The 15,510-nt window shown below is 38.0% G+C and overlaps 1 protein-coding gene across 2 annotated transcripts in view; it reads left to right on the top strand.

Annotated features, from left to right (window-relative positions):
- The window catches only part of MOCOS (molybdenum cofactor sulfurase), a 211,579-nt gene extending 204,102 nt beyond the window's left edge, over positions 1-7,477 (top strand). For both annotated transcript variants that reach the window (XM_030265788.4, XM_072924395.1), the window contains one exon: positions 3,796-7,477. In XM_030265788.4, coding sequence (XP_030121648.4) covers positions 3,796-3,942 — 147 coding nt within the window. In that variant the 3' untranslated portion in view covers positions 3,943-7,477. The remainder of the gene's footprint in view (positions 1-3,795) is intronic.
- The last annotated feature ends 8,033 nt before the right edge of the window (positions 7,478-15,510 follow it).

The raw sequence follows: 15,510 nt of genomic DNA, 5'->3' as shown, positions 1-15,510 counted from the left end.
TGTTGTAATTAATAGGCCTCTGAAACAATATGGTTCTCTTTTCTCATCAGCAACTGAACTGGAAAATGTATTTAGTGAAGGCAGAGTAAAGGAAAATCACTTCTTAAGGGAACATTCTGCAGTCCGGATATTTTCAACTGAACAGTATAGGGTTTTATTTACACCAGCTTAAAATTTTCTCGTTTTCCAGTATAAAAAATCAGCATGTCAGAAGTGAGTACGTCCTCTCTCCTATTTTTTAAGGCTTTACATTCCAGTAAATCTAAACCTAATAAAACATTATTACATTAAAAAAAATTAATAATTGCATCTCCCAAATCTTTGGATGGGAGGGAGGTTATGTTATTGTATGAAGATATTATCAGATCTGGAAAGATAAATTTATCTGCTGGGATATGGCAGCTGAGAGGCAAAATCCAGAACTCATCCATCCAAAGATAAGTATTAGCAAGCAGTATGAGTTATGTGCTTACACATTCTAGCAGGGTATTTCCCTATCAGGTTCTAGTCTGTGTTAACTGATTCATTAGGAGTCATAGTTGAAGGCATCTCACCTCAGGCCTTTGTGAGATGTAGCCCCTCAGGTTTCTGTCTTACCGAAGGAGATAGTACACACAGGGTATTTCGCTGTCAGTGAATTTCTGAGCAGAGCACATTGCTGTTGATTCAGTAAATGAACTTGAAACAGCATGTAAAAATGACAGCATTTCATAGCTTCTCCTTTAAGTGAGTGTGATGACTATCATATGATTCACTGTTGGCAAGAATATGTATGTTTTTTCTATTTCTCCCAGCAGTGAAGTGGCTTTTTCCTGATCAAGAAGCTTTAAATTTTTTGTTCCTGTAACATTTTACAGTGATGTAAAATGTCTCAGAGTCTCAACTGCCAGATAAAGCCATGGTGCTCACAGTCCTGCACTACCTGCCCAGTTCTCGGTGTGTTCTGGGAAGAATATATGCAGAATAAAATGCCCTTGAAGTCAGGAAAAGGTAGCAGGCAGAGATTATGAGGTTCACTGTAATAATTCTGCGAGCTGTAATCTCTGCATCTGAAAGCCTCATTTTTCATCAGAAATGGGAGGATTTCTATGTTTTATCTTTCTCTTAAAACAGAGCTGAAGTGGCAGATGCAGCTTTTATAGTTCCTTGGCAGGGGGGTGTGTGTGATTGCTATTATCAGTATTTGTTGAGTCATTATTTGTAATTATTGAAAAAAACAGGGAAATTTACTTAAAAGATGTTAAATCTACTTCTGGCAATTACAGGCTAACTTTTGGGTTTAAGAATACTCACCAAAAAAAAGGTTGGTGATTCTGAACGGGTATTAGTAGTAAAATAAAAATACGTACACCATCAGTGTATCATCACCTTGGAAACTCCTTAGGCATTACTCACTGAAAAAAACACTGAGTCTTTAGATGCCAAATCAGAGAAGAAAAATACTAAGAACCAGTATTAAAACAGTATTTGAGAACTCCTGAAGAAAAGATGCGTTTACACATGCATTTTCTTAAATAATTCTGAATGTGCATTAAAAAAAATCCTGCTAAATTATTTTCAATAACAAAAATTGGCAAATTAAGTTCTTTCCAGTGAACAATTTGCCCAGATTTATTTTAGTCTCCTTTTAAGATACATTAAAATGACAATACAGTAAATAAAAATAAAAACTTCTCATGCATCAAATAAGCTGGTTGACATGAATGAGATAAAAAATTCCTTCCTGTGTGCAATGTGGTTTGGCATGAACTAGTATTAATTTTACAAAATTTGTTTTATAATGGCTTGATTTTTTAAAAAAACAAAATCATGGCAACTGTCATTTTTGCACTAGGGTATAGGAGGTGAATCCAGCTTATTAACCACAAGGCTGAAAAAGACATCTCTTATGCCAATAGAGAAACTTTTCAATGAATGAGAGAAAAGCAAAAATGGAAAAATAAGACTATGTACTTAAATATTTTAAATGAAACAGTTGCTGACACTATTACAGCATCACGGGTGGTCCAACAGTCACTGTGCTGGAGGGCTGGGATCTTACAGTGCTGCAGTCATTCATCAGCATTAACCTTTGAACACTGACCACAGGGATGTGCCCTGTGTCCACCAAGCATTGACACCAATACAGCCACTGGTACCCAAAAAGTGCCAGCAGTAGGACAGGCCTGAGAGGTCCAGCTCATGCCTTCTACATGTCACATGCCAGTGAGATGAAGGAATAGCAGAGGCAGCCAAAAATACCTAAGCTTAGGGCTCATTTTTCTCATTGATGCTTAGGATTACAACTTAAGCAAAAAGACCCAAATTCAAGGTCCATGTTTGGATAGATCTCTGCTTTACAGCATCTCTCTTACTTGGGAGTCTCAAGTAAGGTCTCAAACTTATCTCCTATGAATTCTTCAAAGACTAAGAGCTGTTCTCTGTTACATCATTGCTTCATCTTTATTTAATTACATAGTGCAAGAATAGGAGACAACATACTGCCTTCGTATTTAGTCTGTGATATATGCCCCCTTAAATTCATCTATTCTTTTTTTCTTTATTGCAATCCCTTTTACCTACTATTTTTTTAACCTGCTCTAAATGTAATTCACTCAGTTTCAGGATCATTGATCTGAACAATGGCACTAAATGTAATCAGGAAATAGAAAAGATAATAGAATTTTGTATTTGGTTTGCTTATTTATTTACTTTATAATGACTTGCACATTTTGACTGTAGTCTACCAAATCAAAAAACATTTTTTAAAAATCTGCAAGAAGAGACAAGAAAATTAATATTCATTTCCCAAGGTTTAGAGAGCAAAGACTTTCTGAAGTCTAAAAATCTCTTATCAATTTAACATAGTAGTCAGTGTTCCTTCTTTTTTTTTTTTCCTACTTTACATGTTTTTTGATTAACTATTACCTAATTCTTTGGAAAATATTGTCATGACATGACAAATCTTTTTCTTGCATGTTTCTAAATTCTCCACTGCTGGAAAACAAAACCACAGAACCACACCAGTCTCTTCCTGTGACATTTCCAGATCACACCCACAGCTGTAACACTCTACTGCTCGAGATCAAAACCTCACATAAGAACGCAGACACACAGATCAGGTCTTTGGTGCCTGTGAGGGTTGCATGGTCAGTGGGCAAAGTGGATATTCCGTTTTTCTTTTCTGTATTACTCAATATCCTAAAGAGATATTCTAAGTATTTCTAACATTTATGCAGGATGGATTCACAGATAATGACTCTTAACAAGTGGGAGCAGCAATAAAACAAACTTTCTAAATATTTTCTGTAAAACATACTAGAATATTCATAGAAAACAAATGAAGGGAAACTCACAGAGGCTAGGCAGAATAAAGTTCTGTTAACAAACCGAATAATTCATGGTAGGAGATTTAAGATATCTTTATTGTTGGAACATACCAGTGTTCCATGCTGCAGAGCCTTGGTTTGTGACAATACATTAACTGTATTTGTCAAGGAGCCAGAGCAGACATTAAATAACAAGAGTGTGGGGGAGTGTGAATTGCATATACGATACTATGGAGCTCATGATAAAATACTGTGTTATTTATCTACTTACTTAAGTTATTCTTCTTGAATAGCATGGCATTAGCTTCTGTTTACCAGTCTATTATAATTAATGAGTTAATAATGTTCTTAATTACATGGACATAGTACATACCTCCTTATTCTTAAAGCAATGTATTTCTTCTGAACATATCTGGGTTGTTAGATCCTCTATATATTTCATTTCTATAACATGCCTTGCATCTTAATAATTTTTTTTTTTTTCCAGACAAACTTTGGCATATACCTGATGAACCAGCCCTTGTGCTCACCCCTTCCAGATACTTTATCAGTTGGGTCTGAAGTACTTCCAGTGCTGAAGGAGAATGCAGAAATTAAGTCTCCGACATCTAGTGAAGAAAAATGTTCAGGATAGATTCCCTGGTGGAGATTAAATTTTTGTGCAACTACAGGGAAAAGTCAGTAGTCAGTTACTCAAAAAAAAAACCAAAAAGCTTCAACTCATTTGCTTCTGGTAATTTTCTGTTTGCTGTAAATGTTATCAGATGGCAAAACTGTTGATAATTACAGCTCACCTACATGTTTTTGCTTGTGATTAGGTTGCAGCAGGCATAACTCTATTTTGCACAATTGCTTCAGGATGCAACAGGTTTGATCAAGTCTTACTGGTGGATGACTCCCAAAACAAGCTGAACTTTGTTGTCAGAAAGCCACATCTCAATGAAGGAAAGTAAACACAACAATAAACTACTTCCTTCTACTGTTTTGTCTAAACCCCAATTAGGAGAAAGGATGCAAGACATATTTTAGAAACAATGTGGGTGGGAAGAGGACAGTGAAAGAGTGGCATGAGAATAGCAGTATATTCAGCTTTTCCAAAAGGAAACTCAAGGTGATATGTAGACGGTGTGAAAGCAATAGAAAAGGGGGAATTATTGGGAAATCTGTGTCTCCCCCTTTGGAAGTAGTGTGTGAGGATGCCAACAAGGCATAAAGATAATGAAGATTCAGGATGCCATTTGCAAAACACATTCCCGGTGAAGGAATTCCATCCATTTGTTCTCAACTTCTTTCTTTTCCATTTGTTACTTTTCCATCTGATTTATTTTATGTGGTGTCTTCTCCGGGATTTTTTATGTAATGGTGTCCCTGCCTATGGAAGGGGACTTGGAGCTAAATGATCTTTAAGGTCCCTTCCAACCCAAGCCATTCCATGATTTTATGAGTTCCACACTCTTGTTTCCTTACATATTTGTGGATGTTGACACATTATTTCTAATTAGAGATTTTTCAAGTAATACAGTCATTTTCTATACAAACTTTGTTTATCCTCAGCCATCTCTAATGGCCACTTAAGGGAACTCTCAAGAGTTTAATGCTTCTCCATCTCAAACAGGTCAAAGTATTCTTTTTCTTACCCTTTGTTTATTTCATAATGCCCTTCTTAAACAGCTGTTGGAAGCTCCTAAACAAGACTCATGCTTTCTGATTCATGAGAGCAAATGTCTGAAACCTTAGTCTGAAGAATCAATTATTGTGAAAATTACAAAAAAAAAAAAAAAAAAAGGAAGACATGGAGCAAAAAAGAAAACCCATGTGGAAAGTCGATGTAAATCAAGACTGAATACATTGAGGCCAGGTGTTTTATGACCCTCAACATGTGTCCAGCTAGCTGTGGGATGATTTCATGCTTCCAGGAAGTCCTTCTGAAAGATTAAATTCTCTTAGACTGGCTGCCATATTACAGTCTGGGAAGTGAAATTTTGACCCCGCTAAAAGCACTGTCAAAACTCTCATCCAGTATGATTTAGGGGCAATTTTGGCTCCAGCTGTGTGAAAGTGTTCCTGGCTGAAGCAATCCTTGAGTTGTTTGAGCATATCCCCAGAGGGAGGCAGGCAGCTTTGTGAAAGAGTTGGTCAAACAGTCATTCTGAAAGGAGAGCAACTACCACAGGGCAGCAGAGAATGGGTAAAAGGAAGCTCATTACCCAGTGCACAAATCAGAATTCAAAAATGTTCTTTCTCTTTTTGCCTTTTTTTTCTTTTTTTTTTATGTATGGGGTTTTGGGTTGTTTTTTTTTTTTTTCCCTTGGTTCTTTTGAAGAACTGGTTTTACTCACTTCAGCTGGAACAGTCTCTCAGCAGAGCTTTGTAATGGAAATGAGAAGACACATTATCTGTTTCTTAAAATCTGCTATAAAATACATGGGAAGAGAGGTTTTTCATATGTATGTAAACTGAGTATCCGTTTTGAGAGTAGTACTTTCCACTTCAGAGCCCAAGGTCTACACCTTGATGCCTGCTTTGAAAAGCAGTGAGTTTATCTCTCTAGTAGTCAATTATCTGAGGTTGTAATGAGCAGGCTTCTTTGAAACCTTGAAAAGCAGTTTCCTGGTATCTAAATCCCCTAACCACTTCATTCTTTACCTTTCTGTTATGCAGAGCATTGCTTTGTTGGGTAGAAAGCCAGCATAGCTCTGGATTGCTCATAGATTTAATAGGAAGAGACCTGTTGTATGCTGACCCTCAGTGATCTCTGGTGCTCTGCTCTGTCCTCTTCACCTCACCACTGAGTCATTTGTTTAAAATGGCACAGAAGTTAGAAAAGGAAATTGAAAGCAACCTCGAAAAGCTCTGTTTCACTCGTTATTGCATTTAGTACAAAATAAGTCACTTTGGTACACAGTGCTTGACAAATACTGTTTGTGAATATCCATAATGCAATGTATGATAACTATGGATGAGAGGATCTGAACTTTAAAAATGTCATGCTTGGTCATTTTGACCTATTATTTACAGTCAATTACACATTCTCTCTTCTGTGGCTTGGTAATATTAGATTAAGAATTATTTTGCCATTTTACAGGGGGAAAAGAAAGATTTTCTCTGATGTATGAGCATAGTCATTAGTATAGTCTGTCCATTTCCCAGAATGAACATCCTTGTGGTACTTTGGTAGGAAATGTCACAACACTTCAGATTGATGGAAGATACATAAGGAATATTTCAGCTAAAAAAAAGATAATATTTCCCTTCTAGTAAGTGGAATGTTCCTGCCAGTACTGATATGTTTTTCCATCGATTAAGACAAATTCTTCTCAGTGACATAACTCTGTGGAAAATCTTGAAGCACAAAAAGTCACTTTTAAATGGCATGCACTGTAAAGAACAACCCTCCCATAATGTGAAAAAATATTTCAGAGGAAGAAGAAATTTAGCATACTGCAACCCCAAGGACTGCAGATATGAAAGGGGCATAAAGACTTTGAAACACTATATTAAAAATTTTTGTGCTCTACAGGGTTTATTTCTTAACTTTCCAAGTATATAGAAAATAAGACCACTTGATATGAATGTAGGCTTTTTGATCTAAATACTCCAATTACTGCCAAATTATATCTTTTATATCTGCAATTATTATTTAATTATTATATTTGCCTTATATGGATAATAAATGTACTTAATACAGTATTTCCAGAGTGCTATATGTAGAAAGTCCTCTATATGTTTGAAAACCAAATGCTTATTTACTTGCAATGAATTCATTGCAAGTAAGTAAGACACATTCCATTCTTTGTGGGACTTAGCCCCTTCTCAAATCTCAGGGTAAAAATGGTGATTGTTACAAGCTCTGATGATAGCCAGGAGGCTGAAATCACAAAAGAGAAATAAGCATTTTTAGGAGAAGTTTCTAAGCTGTGTGTTTTCTGATATGACTAAGATATTTCAGATTAGTTTATGATTTATATACTTTCAATTGTGTCCTTCAAAGTGTACTAAAAATTTTAGGTCATCTTTCTGTCAAAATTACATCCAAATCAAAATAAAGGACTGCATAAAAAGATGTAATTATTCTTCATAAATTGTAGAGATTATGCTATGCAAATCTTCTTTCATCTGGTTTTTAACTTCCTTGAAAATTAAACCAATAAAATATGTAATGTGCTTGATATGTCTGCTGGTAATGGTTGCATTCCTGACCTTCAAGCTCCTGAGGTGCTCAGTTCTGCTTGAAGGCATGGCTGGGCACATGGATGATGTGGCTCAGGACTGAAGAGATGTCTCATCACTGCTGGGATTCACAGGTGAGGTGTTCCCTCCATCTGTGTAGCCACATGCCAGTCAGCTGCACATTCAGTCCCTGCACAAAATGAACTCATAATCACTGGTTTCCTTTAAAATATGTACAGTCAGTCCTGCTGAATTCATCTCTTTTATCCAGTGGTTGGAGTTTTCACCAAGGGTGAGATTGTGAGAGAAGAGATGGTTTATTTCCCTCTTCTTTGCCTGGAGGGATCCAACACTGTTTTTCATCACTGTCTAACCTGTCAGTCGATTGGGAAGACTAAACAGGAGTTGGCGTGGGTAGGAATCTCAGGGAAAGCTTGTCCCTCCCTTCTCATGGGGTTTACATGGAAATAATCTGTGACTCACGGGGTCAGAAAGAGACACCTGAGCACAGTGGGGCAGCATCCATATGTGACTTCGAGCTACTTGTTCATGCATTTTTTGATTCACTGATTGTGGGAGGGGAAGAAGAGCAAAACTGTGCAACACAACAGGTAGGTCACTTCCATGGGGGTGAAATGTGAGTTCATCCCTGTATCTCCATTATACAACTGTCATGAGGCAACTGCTGGGGAAAACCTATGGCATAGCCCCCAGAGAGGGGAGGAGAAGGCAGTGTTCCTTTCCACTGGGCATTTTGAGCCAGTGTGTTTGCAGAGGAAGCCTTGTTTCCTTCCTCTGGCCAACAGTGTCTAAGTACAAGGTGGAACTTCATCAAGACTAGAGAAGAACCTCCCAAGTGTGTTTTAAAATAGGTCAGTAGAGGAAATATGAGTTTGAGTCATCAAAAGATGCAATCAAAATGTACCTGTATTTCTGAATTCTTGGTAGGTGTGCCAGTCACAAGGCCAGAGTGAACAGGAAAAAATGTGGGAGAGAAAGAAAAGTGGCATTTTCTGTAGTCAGAGTTTAAGAGAAATTTGATGCTTTCATCACCCAGTTTGTGATTTTTTTTTTTCCCCAGAAAATAAAGTGTGTAGGTATGCTTAGGCCCATAAAATCACATTCTGAGAACTCTGAGTAAGTCATTGACGGAGAGGTACCTCTAAAGCAAGGAACCATTTAAGAGGCTTCTCTTGCCTCCTTTTCATGCCAAACAGTTTGCTTTGCTGGTCACTTGGTGAGGTGGTGTTTGTGTTTCCTTTCTAGTGGGAAATAAAATAGGCAGTTTTCCTGCATAAGGAGTGAAGTGACTCACTCAGGACTATGGGCAGGAAGAGATGTTAGGGAAGTTTGAAATGGGGCACCTTTGAGTATCACTGTCATGGGCAAAGTAGATCAGAAACCTCCCTAATAATCCCAGAAATATGTGTTACAGAAAACATTACTCATTTTTCTGATGGTGCTGTGAAGTCTTCCTGTAAAGGTGATATTCAAGAATTGTGCTGTTGAAGAACAGATAATTGCAAAGGCAGGACAGGGAAAGGGGAGAAACAAAAAAAAACAAAACAAAAGCTTGTTGTAGCATTTGCCACTCAGAATTGCTAAGGGGTTTCTTGAATACCCACCAAGTAAGACAAAATGTGAGAAATCAGGGAATTTGATTTAGTACAGCAGTTTCATGGCAAATTTGAAAGGACGCTGCTCTCAAATGTAAAGCCCCTTCCCTTGCATGGCTCGTACATAGCCTATAACTAGGTGCATTTCTATCTTAAACCAATTTTCTTCTGTGAGCCAATCTGTTCCAAACTTGCAACCAAAACATCTCAACACACTTCAAATCTGGAACTCAACATCAGCTTCTCCTAGATAACCAGTGCATACCATATTTGGCCCCTCTCATGTTTTTTGCTGGCTTTCAGAGGTAAGTGTCCCATCTGGAGCAAAGCGCTCTGGCCAGGATTGTTAATGCAGAGACAATTCCTCAGTCCAGAAGTGAAATCAACTTTTGATTTCTAAAAGGGCTGTTTTCCATGAGGCTGTGTTTGAAAAGCCAGCAGTGATCTAATACCAAGTCTGTTGTTTCCTGGTACTTATGATAGATGAATCAGATAATGCTGTTGAAAAGTTTGTGAGTTATTATTTCCAGAAGCTACAGAAAACTAGAAGACTACAGAAGGACCTGCACTGCTGAACAAATGCTGAACTCCATTCTACAAATGGAGATGAGCCTCTGCAGTATCCATCATTCATGGATATAATTCCTGTGAGTCATGTATTAAATATTTGTAATTTCACTGGTTTAGCCAAATGCTTTAAATTATTTCTTATCCTTGTAGCCTTTGCATTTCCTGTCAAAGTTTCTCCCAGCAAACCCTTTAATACTGAAATTAAATTAAATTTTTCTTGGGCCAAATGTTTGTTTTTATTCTGCTTTAAGGAATAAGAGGAAACAGTCTCAAGTTGTGCCACAGGAGGTTTATGTTGCATATTAGGAAAAATTTATTCATGAAAAGTGTTGTCAAGAATTGGAATAGGCTGTCCAGGGAATGGGCTGAGTCACCATCCCCCAGGGTATTTAAAAGACACGCAGATGTGGTTCTGAGGGGCATGGTTTAGTGGTGGACTTGGCTGTGCTGGGTTGACTGTTGGACTCGATAATCTTTAGGGTGTTTTCCAGACTAAATGTTTCTATGATGTAAGTTTTCAGTGTTTGACTTGATATCCAAAGCTCAATGTAGTGATTTAATACACTTGAAAAGTGAAGGTTCTTGTCTGAGTTGCTTTATCTGTCAGCCAGAATTTTGAATAAGCTAAAGTGTTCCTCGGAAATGTCTGGTCAGTTAGAAAAGAAGATGGAGAGAGAAAGTGAGAGAGAACGGCACAGTGGCCCAAGGATGATGTTGGAATGCTGCCACTCCTGCCCTGTGCTGTAGTACATGGGTTTGTGGACAGAGACTTTTAGATCAATTAAAACCCAACAGTCATTGCTAATTTAGTTTACCAGTCTGGGAGGACTTTTCATTAACTAGTTATGTATGTTTTTTTCTGAGGGAAGGACTTTGTCAAGTTCTCATACTATTTTATATTTCCTACTGGCATCATGGAGTCACTTGGTATTTATTCAGTGTCCTTTGCCTTTCCCCCTGGCACAACACTGTAATTTGGAGCTATTTACATGCAAAGTGAAGACTATGTCAAGGAAGAGAAAATCTGAGGTTTCATTGAGTAGGTAATCTGAAACAATTGGTTAAATCAGTCAAGCAAGACTGAGAGCTGTGTGGAGCAGGGACCTACCTGCATGAAACATTGGGAAGAATGTAAGTCAATTCCTACCAGCCCTTTTTGTTAAGTGCAAAGATAATAAAAGCTATCAATCTTGTATTTAAGAAGTTATATGTGATCTAAATGAGATTGTCAGGTATTTCAATTAGCATATTTATCTGCATATATATTAAATCAATATTCTGCTTCAAATAAGAATGGTTGGACTGGGAGGGTCATTATAACCTGTGTTGTATTTCTTCTGATTGTATCTATCATCCCCAAAATATTGATGGGCAAAATATTTGTTTAAATTATAATTTCTATCTAGTAAGAGGAATTGAACTTTGAAAGCTCCTGAACAAGAAACAGCTTTCTGAACAGAGAGACTACAAATTATCTAAGTGGTGATATTACACAACAAGCCATTTGGAAAAATGGCTTTGGCAGTTGTCAAAAGAAGAAACAGTCAGGCATCACATTAAGGCTCGAAAGGAACACTTGCTGGAAGAGAAATCCCACAAGATGCTCATACTTGTCTCTCAGAAACATCCCAAGTTAGGACATTTACTTTAAGTAGGTGTTCTTATTTTTATGAAGTCTCTGATGATGATCTTTATGCCAGAAGGAACGAGTAGAGATTGAGAGGCAAAGTGGTATCAGATGGAAAGTGCCAGAATACAGCAAAATAATGGAATTTTTAAAATGAAAACAGCATGCTTTGCTTTTCTACAGCTTTCTCTGTAGGAAGAAAATTAAGTTTAAAATAATATGAAAATAAGTATAAAAGTGAATAACAGAACTAAACAAAACTATCTAAGCCTTCTAGAATGCATTAATAGAAATACAAGCAATTTCTTGGGTTTCGAATATCCAAACCACAATTTGTCTTACCAATTCTTGATTTTACAGCCCCCTAAGTGCCAGATCATGTTTTGAAATCACTGAAATAGTGTTGTTATCAGTTTATTATTGACAGAGCTACTCATGCTGGATGTGGGCGTGGAGATAAAGTTGATAATCAATGTAGTTATATGACAGAGCAAACCTTAAAATCATAAGGGAAGGCCTCACGGAGATACACACTCTTTCTCAGAAAGAGGAAAATTCTGCCCTTAATACTGCAATGAAAAGCTGAAAAGCTTTCTAGCTATAGCAAGACTTACTGGTTCAGAAATATCATGATTTTTGACTTCTTGATTCTGGCATTATTGTGACATACACTCAGCCTTTCTTAACCTGGATTTTCTGTGGAAGAAATAACTGCATCTGGCAGGAAGAGGATGTCTGAACATGAATGACAGAGGAGATGAAGCCTTTTAAGAGCCTGTAAGTAGAACAAGACCGCTTGGTGCCCTTAGGGCAATAGGAGCCATGAGCCCAGTAATCCATCTGAAAATGCAACTACAGATTCATGAATGGACTTGAGAATGGAGAAATGCTGCCTTAAAAGTGAACTCTCCCCTCTGTCTTTCAGCTATTTCTCATTTCTGTCTAAAAGCAAAGCTGGATGAAAAAAACTATGAGATCAGAGAGCTGTATATTTCAGTGTGAGTCCTTTTTCAGTATAAGCCTGTTGTTTTCTCATTTAATGAGCCAGAATATTGTTATGCAATAGCAACCTAAATAGCATTTTTTAAAATTTGTATGATGGGCTTTACATGAATTCATTAATGGGAAATTTTGCGTGCTACTAGCATTCATTAATTTTTGGTTTGCCTCTTGGTAATGGAGCTGTCAATGTCAGGGTAACTGTGTTTGAAGGGACTGAAGGTCTTCTAGTTCAAAACACTGCTTCAAGCTTCAGGGCTAGATCAGGTCTCTCAGGTTGTATCCAATTGAGTTTGAGTCTCTCCGACAATGTTTCTGGGCAACCTCTTCCTTTGTTTTCCCAACCTCTAATGAAGAACTCCTTCTTTAGATTGAGATTTAACTTCAGGCTGCTGCTTCTAATCCTTTCACTGTGCATCTTTTGAAGACTGGTCTCTATCTCTGGTCCACAGGTAATTGTACCCCCTGCCCTTTGCTTTCTCTTCTCTAGACTGAAGAAACCCACTCCCTCAGCATCACCTCATACATCATGTGCTGCAATCCTCAGACCTTCCTCTCCAGTGAGAAGTATCATCATGACTTCAAATATTCTGAATTCTCCAGCTGAATGCTGGAGGATTTAAACCGGAGAACTCAAAAAAAAAACCAAAAAAACATTGACTGACTTATAGGACTGGATAGCATTCTCTCACCTGTTATTTTGGTGAATGAGTGAGAAAGGCATCATTTTGTGACACAGTTCATGCAGGCATCATTTCCTTGGCAAGGTGGTCAAAGGAGCTACATTATTGTCAGTTTAGAGACTTGGCTGTGATACATCCATTTTTGCTCCTCAGAGAGTGCCTCTGCATTTAGTTTTAAATGGAACCTTACACTGAGTTCAGGGTTTGTCTATTATTCTTGTCTTTCTGGCTGATTCTCCTTTTGTTTTAATCAAGGAAAATTTGGGAGTTTATTTTCAAGGATGGGGAGAGAGGAGGTGTTTAGTACATTCTTTGCAAGACTGGAATGTGATCGAAATCTTGGTCTGAATTAAGTCAGCTGCAGAACTAAACTCATCTTTGCTGAGTGAACTCACATTTCCTCTCTAGGTTAGTGGTAATCATATTTGCTTCCCTCAATATGTTCTAAATGGATCTCCACAATATTCATAAACTTGCTATGCAACTGAGGCATGCCCAGTTTTGGATACTTAACAAATTTGATTTTCTAGAAGTATGAGCTGAACACTCAATAAAAATTGGGTTGATTGAACAGTGCAACAGTCAAATATCCATGCAGCCCAAATACTTCTGAAACTTTAGACAAAGATGTAACACTAATTTACTAAATGAACCGCATCTGAAAGCAGTTAATCAGCTGTTTCACTGCCAGCAGGCAAGAGAAAGTTGACAGCTGTTCACAAATGTATCTTTGTGCTTCACTCTTTAGCATGTACAGTGCAAAAAGTGTGAATCATGCAGAATAGGTCAATGAGATTTTCAGGCAATCACAGGAACGAAATAAGGCCTGAAATGCTGAGCAGCCTCATTTTTCTTTCCCTTGTGCCTGGCATATTTATTTGTCCCAGTGCAACATATAAATCGCATGGGAGCAGAGAACCTTCCATTGAGTATCATTCTGAAATCCCCATGCTTAAGTGATTAATAATCTGCATGAATTCCAAGGTGATGTTGAACTAGGATCAGTGTTTGTATTGTAAAGAAGTTGAGAATATGTTAGAACCTAAATTCTTTGTCTGCTGAGGTGGAAGAGCTCAAACTAATTCCCAATTCTTTTACTTTCAATTTCTTTTTCTTTTGTATTAGATTAATGTTGCAAGCATAGCAGCTGAGGTTGAATGTGAAAATCCTTGCAGCCAAGTCTTTTATTACCAGGCAGAGGTTGTTAGTAAGTCATTCAACATTTCTTGCTTTCATGGGCTCTTCTTCCCTTTGAGGGGATATCCTCATTTGCATGTTATCTAGCTGAGCTACAGAGGAGTTGTACAAAGTCGGTTCCAGCAGATCATTGGAAGATTCCCAAGACTTCAATATTTGCAGTGGTGTGCAGTTGATCTCAAGGATGAACATCATCCTGGTGTATTAGAGAAGAGCAGCAAAATTGAGGGAGAAGAGTCCTTGAAATGTTATCAAATATTTCCCTCAGCACCAAATATAGCAGTGCATCACTTGGCAGGTGACAAAGGCATCAAAAAGGGTCGCCTAGCTCCAGCCTTCTTCATCCCCAGCCTGTTGCAGCAGAGGGCAGTGCTGAACAGAGTGCCGAGATGGAGCTGAGACAGTCCCTTGGGCTGAGCATGGACAGAGGGGAGTCTTGGGACACTGCTCAGGGCAACTGTGCATATCAGTGCCCTCATGTCTGAACCTAAGGACGAGTACTCTTGAAAACACACAGCTCTCTGTATGTGACAATCAGGATCATCCTCCATTTGGCACAAAAAGCAGAAGTAACTACTTTGACTAAGGACCAAAGTGGTCAGTCTGCTTCTGCACAAGCCTGGACAGCTCAGTCAGTCAGATCCACCTATTTTCTCCCAGATTTTTACTTTCTGCCAGGTAACTGATGTGGACCAAAGACCAAGGTGATTATTTTTCAACTAATAGCTGAACTTGGAGACTCTTGCTGTCCCTGAGCTGAGCCAGTCTGACAGTGCATACAGACTATTACAGACACTGTGTTCACAGGCTTATGCTCATGTAACTTAATGGGCAGCTCTTGATGAAAGGGTTTTGTCAGTCTGCTTAACTTGGTCTTATAATCACCACCATGCCACCAGAGGTCTAAGAGACTTCTGTTACTATGCTCCCTATCCTGGTAATTTCTCAGATAAAGGCTTTGTATTGCTCATCCTTTATCAGCAGAGCTTTAGCTATTTTTAAATTTCCAAAGTGGAATATAAAAAGAAAAATTCTTATCAGACGAATGTTTACAATCACTGATTGATGCTCTTGCAAGGGGTAATGTCACCTGAAAGGCATCAATTAGCAGTGTTTCTATTGCTTTCATCATAAAAGTCAGTAAAGCAGGAAATAGTATGAAACTTGAGAGTAAGACAAATGAGTCTCATTAAGAGCAGTGAGGTATGATTAAACAACAGGGTACAGCAGGGTGGGTGAAATATGAGGCCAGCACTGATCTGGGGACGACTCATCTAATTGTTATCAGTTTCCCAGCCCAAAGGAGTGGTAATTCAGAAGTTAAACATAGGTACTTAGGT

Source organism: Taeniopygia guttata, chromosome 2, assembly GCF_048771995.1.
Source record: "Taeniopygia guttata chromosome 2, bTaeGut7.mat, whole genome shotgun sequence".
Taxonomy (NCBI): domain Eukaryota; kingdom Metazoa; phylum Chordata; class Aves; order Passeriformes; family Estrildidae; genus Taeniopygia; species Taeniopygia guttata.
The sequence above is the reverse complement of the archived record's forward strand: the minus strand, read 5'-3'. Positions and strand labels throughout refer to the sequence as shown.